The sequence below is a fragment of the Chelonia mydas genome, chromosome 15 (assembly GCF_015237465.2).
Source record: "Chelonia mydas isolate rCheMyd1 chromosome 15, rCheMyd1.pri.v2, whole genome shotgun sequence".
NCBI classification, from domain to species: domain Eukaryota; kingdom Metazoa; phylum Chordata; order Testudines; family Cheloniidae; genus Chelonia; species Chelonia mydas.
Window position 1 is genome coordinate 14,562,873 of NC_057856.1, and position 17,057 is coordinate 14,579,929.

At 55.0% G+C, this 17,057-nt stretch overlaps 1 protein-coding gene across 1 annotated transcript; it reads left to right on the top strand.

Moving 5' to 3' along the window:
- The first annotated feature begins 1,968 nt into the window (after window positions 1–1,968).
- On the top strand, window positions 1,969–16,222 carry LOC102941158. Its single transcript, XM_037878887.2, has 3 exons — window positions 1,969–2,206; window positions 3,596–4,554; window positions 6,964–16,222. Exons 2-3 carry the CDS (start codon window positions 3,603–3,605, stop codon window positions 7,170–7,172), a joined length of 1,161 nt encoding a protein of 386 aa, XP_037734815.2. The 5' UTR covers window positions 1,969–2,206; window positions 3,596–3,602; the 3' UTR covers window positions 7,173–16,222.
- Window positions 16,223–17,057: the final 835 nt, after the last annotated feature.

Sequence of the window (17,057 nt, forward strand, 5' to 3'; positions counted from 1 at the left end):
AAATGTTTTGGAAATAAAATTTTGAAAGCTTGACATGAAGATTAAGAGCCTGACATTTTAGTTTTAGGCCGTTTCAAATGAGATTTAAGATACAGAACTCGAAGGAACCTCCTGTGCCATCGAGTCCAGTCCCCTGCTGTCACAGGTAACCCCATCACTTCACTTCCCGACTCCTTTACCTGTTTATAAAATACAAGCCTAGTCATAAACTGATCAAGCCCCATCTTAAAACTAGTTCAGCTGTTTGCCCCCACGCCTATTGGGAGGCCACTCCAGAACCTCGCACTTCTGATCGTTAGAAACCTTTGTCTCATGGCCAGCTTAGACCCATTTGCTCTTGTGCCAGCACTGCCCTCTAGCTTAAATAGCTCTTCACCCTCCCTGGTGTTTACCCTCCTCATGTATTTATAGAGAGCAATCATACCCCCTTTCAGCCTTCACTTCCCTATGCTGAACAAACCAAGCTCTTTTAGTCTCCTCGCCCCTAAATTCAGTCCTCCAGTCCCCGGCTCACTCTAGTGGCCCTTCTCCACCCCTGCTCCAGTTTGAATTCAGCTTCCCTGTACATGGGTGACCAGAATTGTGCACAGTATTCCAGGTGAGGTCTTTCCAGTGCCTGGCACAATGGCATTAATACAGCCTCTCTCTTCTGGAAATACCTCACCTGCTACACCCTAGGATCAGATTGGAAGAGGCCCTGGGGGTTTTTCGCCTTTCTCTGTAGCACAGGCCACGGGTCACTTGCTGGAGGATTCTCTGCACCTTGAAGTCTTTAAACCACGATTTGAAGACTTCAGTCGCTCAGGCATAGGTGAGAGGTTTATCGCAGGAGTGGGCGGGTGAGATTCTGTGGCCTGCGTTGTGCAGGAGGTCAGGCGAGATGATCATAATGGTCCCTTCTGACCTTAATATCTATGAATCACAGGTGCCATTTTTATGCCCACAGCAGTGGCATAGCCAAGATAGGACATCTGGGTGGGCGGACAATGACAGGGGAACCTGCCTCTCCCCAACGCCCTCTTGCCGGCCTTGCGGGGGCCAATGGATGCTCTGGCCAGGGGCCTCCATGCCCCAAGCACACACCCAGCTCCAGGAGGAGACGCCGTTCTCCAGCGCGCAGAACTCCAGGCACTTGTTCCCATCCCATCGCCCCACGCCAGGCCCAGGTCCCCAGGGCGGCAGGCTTACCTTTTTTGAGGATCTCCTCCGCTGCCGCCAGCCACCTGCTCGCTCACCCGCCCTCCACCCAGCACTCCTGCCAGGGAGCGGGGTCGGGACACGGGGGCTTGCAAGCGCTGGGGCCGGAGCAGAGCCTGCATGCTAAGTGGGTGGGCTGCGGCCCAGCCGTGGGTACGCCCCTGGCCCACAGTCCAATTGGTGGTTGTTAGTCAACCTGTAATCAACCAGCACACCCCGGTCTTTCTCCTTCTCTGTTGTTCCCGACCGATGAGCCCCCCATCTTACAGCAGAAATGCTTACCCCTCCTTAAGTGCACGACCTCGCACTTCCTACCATTACATTTCATCCCCCTAGGTCATCCCAGTCTTCCTGTATAATCCTCTGATCGTCCTCTGCGTGGACACGGCTGCCCAACGCCCCGTGGTCAGCAAAGTTCAGTCGCACGCTCCAATTTTTGGTGCCCAAGTCAGGACTGAAACTATTAAATATCGGCCCCAGGGCAAGCCCTGAAAGGCAAGAACACTTGCCCGAGTTCCCCCCACATCACGACCGCTGCTCCCCCCCAGGTACACGCGCCCCATCCCCATCCACCACGGACTGGCACGTGCCTTGGGCCCCGCTGCTTGTGCGGCCCCCCGATTTCTGCCCCCCAGCTCCCGCTGCATTCAGGGCTGGCTCCGTCTCCCCCCACGCCAGACCCCGCCTTACCCGCGGGGCGCCCGGGGGGGAGGCGGTGGGGCGGAAAGGCCCCGCCGGGGAAGGGCGCGGCGATGCGGCTGCTGGCCCAGGAACCCAACGAGCCCCCGGCCCCGGGGCCGGCCCCCGCCCCGCCGCGCAGGGGGCCGAGCCGGGCGCCGGGCGCCATCCCCAGCGCGGGGGCAGGGCCCCGCCGGGACCCCGAAGCCAGGCCGGGGCGCGGCCCCGCGTGTCGCAGGATACGTGGCACCCGCCCGCTTCCTGCCGCGCTGGGCCCGGGGCGGCCGCCGGCTCCGGCTTCCGGCCGCCGGCACGCGAGCGCCGCAGGCAGGTAGGTGCCGCCGGGCCGCGCCGCGCCGCGCGGGCTCGCCCCTGCGCAGGGGCCCTGCCCGGCCTGCGCTGCGCCCCATCTTCAGAGGCGCGGGGCCGCCCGCCGCCGCGAGCCCGCCGGGAGTTCGCGCCGCCCGGCAGGGTTCGCCGCTGGAACTCACCCCCACTGGAGCCTGGGGCGGGAAAGCGCCCAGCCCCCTGCGGGGTTAGCCCAGCACTGAAACTATCTGGGGTTTCAGGCCCCCGGGGGGGGGAGCTAAAGGCTGGTGCTTCAGGGCATCAGCCAGGCGCTAGGAATTAAGGGGGAGGAAGAAATTTCCCCCATCAGTGGGTTACTGCGTAATTGTGCCTTTGAGGGGTGCTTTTACACCTCCTTCTGCAGCATCGGTGCTGGCCCCGGCCCAGAGATGGGATGCTGGGCTCGGTGGACCACGCGCGTAGCAGGTCCAAGGTCCCAGCGTTGAGGTGATGCCCCTCCTGTCTCCCTCTCTCTGGCATGGGTGCCTTCGAAGGCCTGATCCCTGCCCCCCCCCCAGGGGCATATGCTACAAATCAAAGAGCGGCAGGCCTTGCAGAAGTGGCTGGCTGCAGCTTGTAATTCTCCAGCTCAAAGTAACCGGTGGCACTTTCACTACAAAGGTCCCGCCTTCAGGGACAGCAGATGCCCGTGTGAGCTACCGCTTGTTGATCCCAGCAAGCTATAGTCCTTGTGGGCTATACTTCCATGGAGAACGGGATTGGGAGGCAGGAGTCCAGGGTTCTAGTCCTCGGCTTGCTCTGTGACAGACCAGTTGCTTCACCGTCCTTTGCCTCAGTTTCCCTGCATTTAATGTGGTAATGAATTATATTTACCCTCCTTCATAAAGCCCTGTGAGATCCTATATGGTTATATAGGGCAAGTGCTTAATAGCAGTAGGAAGGATTTCGTGCTCTTAAGATGCAGACTCCATGCTGTGTTGCAGGCTGGGGCCTGTGCTCCGCCAGGCCTCACTTTGGCATTAAAGGCCAGCGTGGCTGCAGGCAGCTCCGTTGTACGCAGATCCTGTGGACCTCTCAAGCTGTGGCAGTTTGTCAGTGTGGCCTGTGGTTAGGCGTCCATTTGAATCTGTGGCTAAGACCAGGTTATCTAATGGTAGAGTAATCTTATTTATATGCTTAAATCACCTGAACTTAAAGCTGCAGAGGGTCCCATGGGTATTGATGGCTGAAACATAATTATCAGCCAGTTGATTGCTCCCAAAAAACCCAAACGTGGATGGAGTCACGATCCACCTTGTACGATACCCTCTTCTACCCACCTGGGCTCAGCAGGAGCCCCACCCATGCACTGCAGTTAAGCGGGATCTCGTGGTAAATAATGCCATAATGGTGACTTGTAATTGAATCGCAGGGGCAACATGACCACAGCCAAGCCAAAAAGACTCAAGTTTTCCGAAGAAGAGAAGTTCCTCATCCTTGAAGAATTCAGCCTGCGCAAGGACATCCTGATCCCCAAGAGCGGGCGCTACAAGAACACGATGGACCGTCAGCGAGCGTGGGAAGAGATCACTGCCGCTGTCAACTCCCTCAGCCCGCTTGTGCAGCGCACGCCTGACGAGATCCGCAAGAAGTGGCACAACATGGTCATTGACGCCCGCAAGGAGCTGACCACGGTGAAACACCCTTTGTTGAGGCAGCGGCCCCAGGAGAGGCTCTTCCACAACATCTTTGCTCTCTTCAATAAGACAGGGCCGGAGGTGGCAGAACCATTGCTTCTGGGCCCTGGTTTCGGAACGAAGCCGTCCAGCAGCCCGGCTGGAACCGCAGTGCCTCTCTGCACAGCGGAGGGGATGCGGGAGTCTTCGTCAGACTTATTCCTCCACAGCCAGAATGATGGACTTCGGCTGAGCCAGGGGAACAAATTGCTCTGCAAAACGGAGGTCCTTTCGGACACAGACAAAGAAATGGCACCAAGGACTGGCTGTCCTGGAAAGAGTTTCATCCATGCGCCAGGAGATCCGCAGCCCAGCGATTTGTGCTTGGGTGGAGCTCAAGAGAGTGTGGAAAAGAGACTGTTGGGCCCCAGTAAGGATCCACCGCTGACCTGTGCGCCCGTAGCTGAGACACATCCTGTGCCAATTCACAAGACTACCTCGCCACCGAGCCATGGAGCTGAGGTGCCTGCTCCCGGCAGGACTCCGGTGCCTCTCAACTGCTCCCCAGACTTTGCACTGGCCTATAAGATCAAGTGCCCTTTGAGCCCTGTATTAGAATGGCCTTGCCTAGGGATCATCTCAAGCCCCGTCACACAAAGCAGCAGGACTGACAGCCCCAGCTCCGAAGGCATCCACACAGCAATGGATGATAATGGTGAGACAGCCACACACGTGAGCCAGGCCACGCAGTGCCTGGCTCCTCCTCCTCCTTCCCAGCAGAATTCAGTCTTTTAATTTGTGCATGAAAGGAAGAGGCTATTAGTTACTGGCAGCAGCCTGGCAAACGGGCCAAATCCTGCCTCCCGTTACACCACCATGTAGGTGTAGATGCTACATGCAGTTCAGCAGAGCTACTCTGGATACTTACCAGCGTCACCGAGAGCGGAACTCAGCCTATACTGAGCGGGAGCCATGTGAGCTCTGCCAGTATCTCCCAGCCCTGACCAGTCACCGCCCTGCTCCTGTCTGGAGTACAAATTTCCATCAGTGCCAGATCGCATGGTGGGTGGGAAGAGGCACCAATCTCATTTCACCTGTGACCTGAGCCGGGATTAGTACTTGGTCTTTCCCCGGGGAGAGAGCTGCCTATGCAGCTTTGCCCTCTGTTATGGAGTGCCATTAATAGGCGCCACCCCTGCCTAAGCAGGCCTTTCTTGCCATGAGAGGAGCACGTGGTTATCAAGTGACCATTTAGAATAGATTTTAAGACGCCCGGAATTCCCAAGAATGGACCTTCCCTAGGCTGGCTTTCCTCCCAGCCCATTGCCAAGTGGCTGGGCCAAACATGTCTCCCCCGAGAATGGCTCTGAGTCAGTGAGCAGTGCCCCCAGGGGGGTGTTTGTATCTCCAGTCTGTCAGGGAGCATTTTTCCTCCTACCCACTATTAAGATGTCTCTGCAGAAATACAGCCCTGTTCTCCCCTGCTCCGGCTGTGATAACCATCAAGTTACACATACTGTTTCCATCCCAGTGCCCAGAGTTGTAAACAGCTTAGAACAGGGGTTCTCAAACTTCATTGCACCGCGACCCCCTTCTGACAACAAAAGTTACTACACAAACCCAGGAGTGGGGACTGAAGCCTGAGCCCGCACGAGCCACATCGCCCCAGGTGGGAGGGCCAAAGCCCAAGCTCTACCGCCCCAGGCCAGGGGTGGGGGCAAAGCCCAAGCCCAAGGGCTTCAGCCCCAGGCAGGAGGCCTGTAACCTGAGCCCTGCTGCCCAGGGCTGAAGCTCTTAGGCTTTGGCTCCAGGCAGTGTGGCTCAGGCTTCAACCCCGGATCCCAGCAAGTCTAAGCCAGCCCTGGTGACCCCAGCCCCCATTGGAGTCCTGACCCACAGTTTGAGAACCTCTGGCTTAGAACCATCTTGGTTCCTTACTACTGTAGCAAGAGAGGAAATGCAGGTCAGCTGGAACAGGTCAAATCCAGTGAGAAGGGACACCTTGCTTTTAAGAGAGTGGACGTACAATTTGAGGCAGGGGAGAAGTTCCCTGTGTCCATTTTTAGTGTTGCTAAACTGTCCTGAAGCTCCGGATCATGCGTAGAATCGTGCCACAGATCTGCCCCGTGTTCCCACTCCTTCTCCAATGAATCACACTTCACCCCACTCTGCTGTCTGTGTGACCACACTCCTTCCTGAAGCTGGAATGCACTGGACAGCGGCATTAAGGTATCGCTCGCTCCCTTCAGCTCACTGCAGCGAGGGCTTCTCCAGCTCTTCTTCTGTCCAGCTTGCCAAACAGGCTGTTTAGAACTTCAGCACGAGTTGGCAGTGGCCGGCCCCAGGCTGTGTTAACAACCTCCCCATGGCACTAAGGTTAAACCTGACAGAAGGGGCAGGGCTTACCCCCCGGGGGAGGGCAGCTGCAGATCTCCCATTGCCATTAAGACAGCCCCACCCTCCACCATGAGCATGCTTGGGCAGCTTGAAAGAACCTTCGTCTGCTCTTGCCACAGGGTCACACCCTGAGTACACAAGCCCATGCTGATTTTGCTTGCTGTTCATCCCCTGGGGTAGCATGGGAGGCTGTCCCATGGCCTGCCTCACTGGCAGCACTAAGTGAAATTAGTTATAAGGTGCCGGTACAGCTTTAAATGCCCATTTGTAGCATCTGGCACTGCAGGCATCACCACTATTTGATGCTTGGCATGACTCTTCTTCTAGGACATCAGAGCTACCCCACCTCTCGTGTCTAGGTAAATTATGTGGGTAACAGAAGGGGAGTAGCAAGGCGGGGAGAGGAAAAGAAGCCAGAGGTAACCAGGGAAAGACAAGAGAGAAGACATGGGCGGGGAGGGGGTGTTCGATCAGAAAGAGCATCTCTGTAGAGCTGCTTCCTGTAGCCAGGACGAGCTTTCCTGGCTGCAGGACAGAGCAGTGGTAGATCACTGGCCCTGGCAGAATTGAGACATGACCCTTATTTTGAGGAGGTTGGATCCTGCTGTTTGTGGCGGGTGGGACATTGCCCCACAGGGGCTGGTTTCTGGGAGGAACTGTGCATTTCTGTGTTCTCTTGACTCCGTTTGCTTTAACCATTTGGGGGGTTGTTGTTTGGTTTGTTCAGCAAGCGCCTCTGTGACCGAAGATTCGCTGCCCAGCCAGAGGGGTTGTGTCGGGCCAGCCAAGGAGCTTCGGGAGACGCACAGTCGGCTGCACACCGAGATCCTGGAGCTGCAGAAAGAGACCTTGCAGCTGCAGAAGGAAAAGATCCTGCTGGAGAAAGAGAAACTCTTACTGGAAATTGTCAAACTGCGGCGAGAGCTGGACACGTGACCATCTGCCGGGGAATGATCCTGCCCCTCCACAGTCCGGGGAGCTCAGAGCCCAGTTCAGACCCGCTCGGCTCCAAGTACCCTGTTCACTGGAGCTTCATGTGCTTAAGTGAAAAAAGAATTGCTTGCTCCTCTGAATGAGCAGGAGAGAACTGAGCTGGTGCTGACCCTCACAGACGCGAATGGCAGGGACTCTGTTTCCTGTGCAGAAAAGACCAGAGAAATCACTCCACTGATGCTCTTAACCTGCAGCGAGAGCCACACCCAGACATCGGGGGGCACCTGTTGTGGCTTTGGTGGCAGAGCGTAAAACTCGCATAGGTTTGGGAGAGCCACAGCACCAAGGAAATATCTCTGCGTGGGCCTGCGCGGGGCCCCTCCCTCAGCAGGGCGCCAGAGCAGTCCACGGGCCAGGGAAGAGGGGTCGTATCTGTGTATGGAACAGCAGCACAGTGCTTCACCCCGGGCTTCACCTGCTGTATCGCGCACTGCAGAGAAGACTGGACATGTAGCCACGCCATTGCTTCCTGCCTCTGCAGGGCCTTCCCCCTTTAGCCATGAGCAGGGAATTTAAACCAGTATCTTCTTTTTTCCATGGTGATATAAACTTACTAAGTAGAGAAGCAGCCTAGCAGCCCACTCCCTTTGCAAGCCAGGATCCAGCCCTGTACTACAGTATAGGGAGCTATGGGGCAAAGCCTAAGGGTCTTTCTCAGGGCCAACTCCTGGAGAAGAGAGCGGGAGTTTTACCTGAGTAAGAACTTAGGGTTTGGCCTTTAATGATTAAGTATTAAGTTAAAATAAACAAGTGAGCACAGCCAGACTCATTCCCTGCTGGCACTGCCTGGTTTTCTGCTCTCTTCTTATTGCCAGAGGCAACAAGAACCTGAGCGCACCCAGGAGTCTATTTGCTTTGACCTACCCTTATGAGGATTGTCTATCTCATGTCTAAGATGGATAGTCTGAGTTTCTCCCAAATACCGTAGGGGGCACTCCTCGTCCTAGCCACTTCCTCATCCTGTCCAGCTGGGCCACAGTTCAGGAATGGCCTTGTTTATGACTTTTTTAGTGTTCATTTTAGTGCTTGGGAAAGTGCCTTGCTATTGACACTAGCTAGAGCTGGACATGACCCCAGCAGACACTACAAACTTCTCACACAACTCTGCCAAAGAATCTCCAGTGTGACCTGGATCAGCCTTGCCAATGACAGTCCCGGTCCATCACTTCTGCTCGTCCCAAGGCATGTGGTGGTTTTGGGATGCAAGCAAAAGCCCCCAGAGAACTAGGTCAGAGGGATTAGATTGCTCAGAGATGACCTCTTTTCAGCTGGGAACAGAGGCATCCAGAAGTGAAAGGTCATTGCACTAGTCTACTGCAAGCATCATCTTTCTGCATTACCATCTTATCTCCAGCGCTCTCTTTGGTGGGGATCCTTGCATGGGGAGGAAGTGAGTCTCCTGGGGAATTCCTCCCTCCCATGATACAGAACCATTCCCAGAGGCCCACCTGCTGACGTATTCCAAGGGCTGCCTGAGTCGAGACCTCAGGATTTGGCTGGAGGAGCAGCTCCACCCTGGGAGAGGACATTGGGAGTGAGCATTGTGATGGTTGGATGAAGCCAGAGCGGCGTTGATGGGGGTTGCTCTGATGCAGCTCTTGCCCAAGGGAGTGGTGGGGAGAGTGTTTTAAATGCTGGGGCTGGATAAGGTTCCATCTCGTTTGGTTGCATTCCGCTCCCTGGACATTTGGAAGCCCGACGACTCCGATAGCATTTGAGGTTTTTAGCAAGCTCAGCTGGTGCTGTGATGAGCAGCTGTACCAGGAACTGGCATGGGGGCCGAGCCAAATAAACTTGATCTCTTCAGAAAGAAAACCCCTGTGAGATGTCTAGTGTGGGGTAGGTCAGGTTATTGCACGTCACCGTGTGAAACAAAATAGGACATTCAAAGGCTGATGTGGGATCTGGGAGCCAGAATGTGGTGACACCTCTCAGATTGCAGCACAGTAGCTTGTGGGGACCAGCATAACAAGCGTACAGACTGGCTGTCTCTCTTGGGGGACCGTGGGTGTCCATAGGGAATGTAATACATTTGAAAAGTAACCTAATGCTTCAGGTGGTGTTCAGATTGGCCTCGTCTGCTCACAGGAAATAACCCAGTTTGCATGGGTAGCTGCCGCTTGATTTCACTTCCCTTTGTCTTACCCGGGAATCCCAATGATTGCAGTGACAAGCAAAACAGTATCCATGCTTATTCCTCTGCCAGTGACTCCAACTCTTACCTGCCAGCCCTGCCAAATTAACCTTGATCCTGCAGCTAAGCTGGGCTCTTTCCTTTGTATGCATCATCACTAGTAACCCTGGCCCCGGCATACAACTGAGGCTGCATGGCTCAGGGTTACATTCGGCAGCTTGAAATACTGTGGTGGTTGAACTAAGTAAGTTTGAAACTTAGCTACTTCTCACATGGCACAAGTGAGGGCTAGGCATTTCCTAGCACTTAGAACAGGAAGCTGGAAGTTAGGACCCTGATGGGTGCTCTCTACGAGGAGAGGCTGAGGGAACTGTGGTTATTTAGTCTGCAGAAGAGAAGAGTGAGCCTTGATAGCAGCCTTCCACTACCTGAAGGGGGCTTCCAAAGACGATGGAGCTCGGCTGTTCTCAGTGGTGGCAGATGACAGAACAGGGAGCAATGGTCTCAAGTAGCAGTGGGGGAGGTCTAGGTTGGATATTAGGAAACACTGTTTCACTAGGAGGGTGGTGAAGCACTGGAATGGGTTACCTAGGGAGGTGGTGGAATCTCCATCCTTAAGAGGTTTTTAAGGCCCAGCTCGACAAAGCCCTGGCTGGGATGATTTACTTGGGGACTGGCCCTGCTTTGAGCCGGGGGTTGGACTAGATACCTCCTGAGGTCCCTTCCAACCCTGATCTTCCCTGATTCTCTGAGCTCTAACACTGGAACCTTGAGCAAGCCAGCTAACCTCAGCATTTCAGTTTCCTCACTGAGGATAATAGTTACTTACTAAAGTCAGGATTTGAAATCATACTTCACGGTCAAGATTCACAGACGTATTATTTTCATAAGTTAGACTTGCACTGAGGATCTCCTCCAGGGTTAGCATCCCCAAGCAAAAGACCAACTGCACGAAGCAAATTCATTTTGCAATACTCTAAACTTTTTTTAGTTTCATGTATTATAGTTGCGGAAAGTAGGGGTGACAGAGCATCTATCTCCTTTGCCCTGCAGAGGGCACTAGATGTCACTGCCTGGCTGGTTTTGAAGGCATCATTTGATGGCAAAACAGCCCTACTGGGAGAGAGCAGAAGCAGAGCAGCGGTTCTCCACAGATATTGATGCATGGTTTATGAAGCCATCCTTTTGGCACCAGGGACAGGCTCCAGCTGTCTGCTGTAATCTCCATGCACAAATGGACAACACCCACCTGAGGCACTGTCCCCTTGCAGAGGCCCAGCTGATCAGGGACTTCATAGGCACCGCAGACCTTTCACGCCTGCTTCAGTTCACACAACCATCAGACCCTCTCCGCCCCGTCCATTACATGCCTGGAGTCCCACTTTTATTTCCACTAAACATGCTTAAAGCAGCGGCTGTGGAAGCCTTTTTGTGCAGGTTAATGAAATGGATCCCGTGTCACTTCCCACCTTTGCCCTTGTCACCATGGCTGTGGCCCACTCAGCTGCCCGCGTTGCATGTTTGCTTCTGGGAAGGTAGAGCTGTGTCAGCAGCAGAGCATGGAGTCCAGGGTTAAGCACTCGGTGTGGCCCTCTGCACTGAGCGGGAGGGATTCTCAAGCACCCTGCTCCTCTTGCAGTGTGTAAGGTACCACGGGATGATGGGGAGAGAAGGGGACATGTGCAGATCAGTGCACTGAAGTACACATTTCCTGTCAGGCTAATGTGCTTAGCTACCTGCTCTCTCATAGGCCTTACTTTGAGTTCTTAGCAGGAATATCTGCATAAGCAGTACTCCCATGAATCCACCTGCACTCCCCGGGAATGACTTAGGCAATGCAGGCTGCCATGGCTGTTCTTTAGAGTCTGATAAGAACCAGCTGGGCATAGTTAAGGGTCCGGGGGGAGCCTGCATGTGCCCACCAAACAGCTGTGCTCCCTGCCTGATCAAACCCTGCCGACTCTGTTAGTTTCCTCTCTTTGATGGGCCCTGTGGGTACATAATGTGAGCTGCCTGTTTGGGAAGACAGGACTATCTGGGAAGAGGGTTAGATTGGCTGCTGTTGGGGGTGAATGCCCCTCCAAGTTCTTAGCACTTGCTCAAAGCTCCATAGGCCAAGGAGCTGGGGGGTCATGGCCTGACCACTTTTAAGCAGCAATCCCATACTAATGTGTACGGCTGCTGCCTGAGCAGTCTGACACATACAGCCGGAGGGGCAGCCAGGCCAAATTTCAGAGCGTGGTGATGTGATCTGGTGCATGAGATCACATCACAAGCAAAGTTGGCCTGGCCACTCCTCTATGCAGAGAAGTGGCTGGGCCAAATGGTGCTGTGACCTAGCACCCAGGGATTCTCTTTCTGTATGGCAGAGTGCAGGGGAGCCTGGTGAGAACTCATCTCTTGGTAGCACCAGCTCATGTGCTGTGTGGGTAGGAGAGAGGGAGGTTCCCAGGCCAAGGAAGACCCAGGACTCCTGCGGGGAGCAAGGAATGGGTGAGGACAGGAATGGGGTGCCTGCTGTCTGGGGAGAAAGGGACTGGAGTTTGCTTCCCTCTCCCCTGAAATACCTGAATTGGCACTACTGGTTCAGAATCAGGATCTGACCATCCCCGGAGTTCAGATCAGCCCACAGTACACAGAGGGCTCAGCCAGAACCTTTGGATCCAGATTTGTTTTCTTACAAATTTTCCACCATGCAGGGCTTTTGGCTCAGATCCGCATTGAATCATCTCTGTGCTGAGCGAGGAGCAATGGCCCCTGTATCACACCTCTTCCCAGCTGTGCAAAGCACTCCTTGTGTATTCCACCAGGGCATCATGAAAAACACGCCAGCTCTTTGCAGGCAGCGATCAACATTTGTGTGAACAGCCCTCAGAGCTGAGACATATTGTCCACTCACCAAACAGCTGGTACCAGTTAAATTACTAAGCCAGCCCAGAACTGTGGGAGGTAAATGAGCATTCAAGCCTCTGGCCTAGTTAATTCACAGCCTAACCCTGGCACTGGTTATTCATACCAAAGAAATGCTTTCGAATTCCTTTGAGGATAAACAGAATGAGTGAATCAGACAGGAGGGAAAGATATTCTCATGTACAAGTTCTCTCTCTAAGCTATATTACCTTTGACAAGTGATTGATAGAAACCATCCTGCTGGATTTCTACGTCCACTTTTTCAAAGCAGAAATTACTCACTTGGTTTTAGGTCGTTGTTACAAGACAGGATGACCCGCACAGCCTGCTTTGTACCCTCTCTTTTAGCCAGCCTGTGATAGTGGAGGGGAACGATCAATGTGCACTACAAGGTGTGGGTGTGTAAAGCGGGTGTGCTAACATCGTCCTGGGTGTAATTCGGGGGTGAGGGTGTCAATGGCACTGCAGCTGGGCTGCATTTCGCCCAGTGGGGTTTTGGCAAGGAGAAGCATTTAGGAAAAATGAACGGCTCTTAGAAGGAATTATGGCAGCTTCAGGGAGCAAGCTGTCAGTAGCACAAGGCAACGGTGAGAAAGCGCCACATTCTTAGCAATTGCACAGAAGGCACTAAGGAGACTCACCAGCTCAGAGGGGGAGAAAGGCAGCGACCAGTGCAAAATGGCACCCGTAGGGCTGCAGATGCTTGGCTCTGCCCTATTTAAAGGGCCAGCCCTTGAAAGGCCTGCTGGGAAAAGGGGGCAACCCGAGAGCGGGGAGAATAAGTAGGGGACAAGCTGCCCCAAAGGGAGGGGCTCGAGGTTGCTAGAGCAGAGCTTGTACATCCTGGCAGTGATGGTGCTGGGTCACAAGCACTTCCCAGCCAAACATCAACGGCTTGAGCCTTGAGTGGGAGAACAAGGATTTTCTGGCTTGGCGGAGCCGGCTGCAGGGACCCCGGCAGGCCCTGGACACAGGCTGCAGCATGGGAGCTAGGCACGTTATGTGGGCGTCTCTTTAAGGCCTGATTCTGCGCGGGCCTAATCCCCTCCCGTTAAGCCAATGGGAGCTGAGTGCCCTTGGGGAACAGGCTGGGCCTGCTCCTGCTAGCCCCAGCCAGGGAGTCTCAGGCTCCTCATACTCGTCAGACTGAGAAGCCTTGCTCCAGCCTGCTGCAGGGCTGTTTGCTTTACCAGCCTGTGGCGTTCACGGCTCTGCTCCTCAAACAGGGTCAGTCGCTGCAGGGAACGAGCTGCCATTTGTAAATGCTAGTGAGGTGCTGGGATAAGTCTGGCTTGAGTGTCTCTAAATCCCCCCCTTAAAGGCCCTGTATCCCTTCTCAGCCTGCCACCTGGGAGGGGTCCGTGCCGTATCTAATGCCCTCCCCCCGGGTCTAGAGCACAGCCAAAGCACTGGGGCGCGATCATTTCGCAGCCACACGATCCGTGTGCTGGTTCCTGAGCACTGTTACTCTCTAGGGTGCTTCCCCTCTGCTGGCTGCAGAAAGCCCTGGGGATGAGTTGGTCCTTTGGGGTGCAGTCACTGTCACAGCTCCTAGCTCCCTGGTGGGCCCAGGCTCCCCCTGCATTGCCCGGGGTGAGTTAAGTGCCTGAAGAAGGGATTCTCAGAAGCCAGCAAAGCGAGGGTATGTCTGCACGGCCATGGGAGGTGTGACTGCAGCAGGCATAGGCCTCCCCAAGCCAGCCTGCACTGACCTAGCTTGAGTCACCCCAGCAGCGCAGCACGGCCTCACCGCTCGCCTCTGGTCGGGGTCCTGGGCGGGGTTGGTCGCGGAAGGTGCTGCCAGCCCACGCGGCTAATGTTACTTGAGCTAGCTGTGATGGAGCTGGATCCAAGCGAGCTCGGGTATGTCTACAGGGGCTGCTCTCACACACCCGTCACAGTGTCGACATATCCCGAGGGGGAGCCACCTACGCTGGGCAGTGGGACATGCTGCAGTGAGGGGCAGGGCTTAAACCCAGCTCTTCCAAGGTACTTAGGTGCCTGACTGATGGGCTAGAAGGAGGCACCTCTCTCTGCTTCCGATGAAGTGAGCTGTAGCTCACGAAAGCTTATGCTCAAATAAATTGGTTAGTCTCTAAGGAGCCACTAGTACTCCTTTTCTTTTTGCGAATACAGACTAACACGGCTGCTACTCTGAAATCTCTCTGCTTGTGTTTCTCAGCTGCGTACCCTCTCCTGGAGGGAGGCGTCTAAGCCAGGGGGATGCAGTCTCAGGGAAAATAGGAACCACATACACCCGCCCCATTATAGCCAATGCAGCTGGGATTCAAACCACTGCTCTGCCTGATTTGGAGCAGGGAGTTGAAGCCATGACCCTAAGCAGCAGGCAATTGGCTACTCTCTCAAGCTCTCCTGTTGGAGCTGGACTTTGCATAACTAGTTACAGATGTATTGAGCCAGAGGCTAGGGCAGTCCCCTGGAACATAAGAGAATCAGGCTCAAGCCCTGCTCCAGAGTGCACAGAGTGGAGATTCACACCTGGAGCAGTGCTGACCACCCCAGCAAGAGCCCTAACCCTTACAGGCAACACCTACCCCTTTGCGCTATCTTCCCAGCCTGCTTGTGCTTGGCTGTCTTGGGGCAGTTAGGCATGCGCTGAGGGACCATCATGTACGACACGGCTTTGCAAAGCCAAGCACAATAGGGGTGCTGAGCTGGTTGGGGCTTTAGATGCTATTGCAGTACCAGTGGCAGCTACGGAGCTCGACCAAATGATCGGATAGGCAGCTGCTTCTATCTCCAAGTTCTGTGATTTTGGGGAAATTGAGGCGCAGAAGGGTGGGAGCCAACATTTTCAAACTTGAGTACACACCCCTAGGCACAAAAATTCACGTAGAGCAAGGGTCTGATTTTTGCATGTGGATGTAAGGACCTACAGCTGGGCACCCATGTCTGAAAACGTTGGCCTTAGCACCCTGGCTTTCTGGAACTGCCTTGTTTGAATAATGTTACTCTTAACGAACTGAGCTCTGTTCACAGGCCCGGCTGTGTTGACACTTTCATTTTTGTCCAGGAACATGGGTGTGTTTAAACGGTCTGGAATGCTGGCTTGGCCGGGGAGAGAGCCACAGGGCTAAAAGCCAAGCTCCAGGCTGTGTGACTGTGCAGGCAGAGGGATGTGGGGAGTATTTCATTGCCTCCTCTCCCACCAGGCTTTGTGAGCCCCCGTCTCCTTCACATGGCCCGTTTCTGAGGGAACTGCTTTTGGTTGGGGAGCAAATAGTTCCTGCTGGAGCCAGAAGCAAAAACCTGCCCTGCTCCATGGCAGCATAAATCTGCATCTCTATTCGCCATCTCGCCCGACACGGCAACTTTGCGCAAGCAGCTATGCACCCCTGTGCAAAGCTACGGTCCCGGGTGAGAGAAGCACTGATGCAGGAACCCTAAAAGGGACGGCAGCTGGGATTGGGTCGGCATTTGGGCCTCACGCGATCACCAATCCCCAACAAGCTTCACATTCCTAGTCCATTCCTAGGAGGGGCCTACGCTGCCTGGAAATCAAACAAGCTTCTCCAATGCAGCTCCCTTTTGCCAAGGTCTCCTTCCACTCTGGGCCTCTCTCTGACATCCCACTCTCTCACTGTTCCCTCTGTTAGGACTCATCTCTCTTTTTCCTCCCTTCAGCAGTGCCCTTTGCCATCCATCTCCCCCACTCTGACATCCCCGTGTCTGAGCTGCATGGAGCTGGGGTGCACAAGGGCCTGACCCAGCTCTCTCCTATGTCTAAGTATAGGGGCCAGCTGTATGATAATGGCCCTGAGAACTGGACTATCCCCCCCTCTGTTCGGTGCTGCTAATTCCAGCAATCGCCGCTGTCAGGGCCGATCAGGCACTGAGCCAAAGACTTGGGTGATCCTATGTCCCGTTTTGGCAGGGGCAGTCCCTTTTTTAAAGATCAGGTGGCAAGAGCAAATGGGACAAATGCACAGTTTTGCCAAAAAAGTGGGGTGTGACCCCTAGCAGGGCCTGGAGGAACATATGGAGGGGCGAGGGGGCAAGCGGCAAAGCCAGCCCTGTACGGGAGGGAGGGCTTGGGAGAGCAGCTTGGGCTGGGCCAGCCCAGCACAGGTCGCAGCAAGGGGCCTCAGGCTGACCCCACAGGGGCAGGCAATGGGGGGAGAAAAAGGGAGGGGGGTGGTCTGGCCAGCCCTGCAGGCAGGAAGCAGGGAGGGCTAGCGGGAGTCCGAGACAAAGCAATGGTGAAGGTTAAGCTGGGTTCAAGGGGTGTGGCTGACACATCCCTTTCTCCCATGGGCCATTTCAGGGCAACAAAGCATTGTGCCGAACTGGCCAAAGCAGGTGGGCTCCACCTACCGTTTGAGTGGCGAGTAGAGTCCGGCGAGCAGGGCGCGCTAGGCAGTCATGACAGCGAGACCCATTGGGGCAGGTGGTTTTCTGACTGCACATGCCTGGAATTGATGGGGCGCGCGTCTCACAGCTGGGCTAGCACGGAGCAGGTGGCCTCAGCGTTAGGGGAAACGCAGCACCTTGGTGAAGGCAGATAGGGAAAGGGGGACCTCACGGAGGAGCAACCATCCCCTACCCCTCGCCCTAGGCGCCGACTCCGTGGGTGCTCCGGGGCTGGAGCACCCACGGGGAAAAATTAGTAGATGCTCTGCACCCAGTGGCAGCCAAGCTCCCCCCCACACCTCCCCTGAGCATGCCGCCGCTTCTCTGCCTACCTCCCCACGCTTTCCGCCGCCAATCAGCTGTAGCAAGCGGCGGGGGGGAGGCAATTTATTGGACTAGGTATGTCTAGGCTC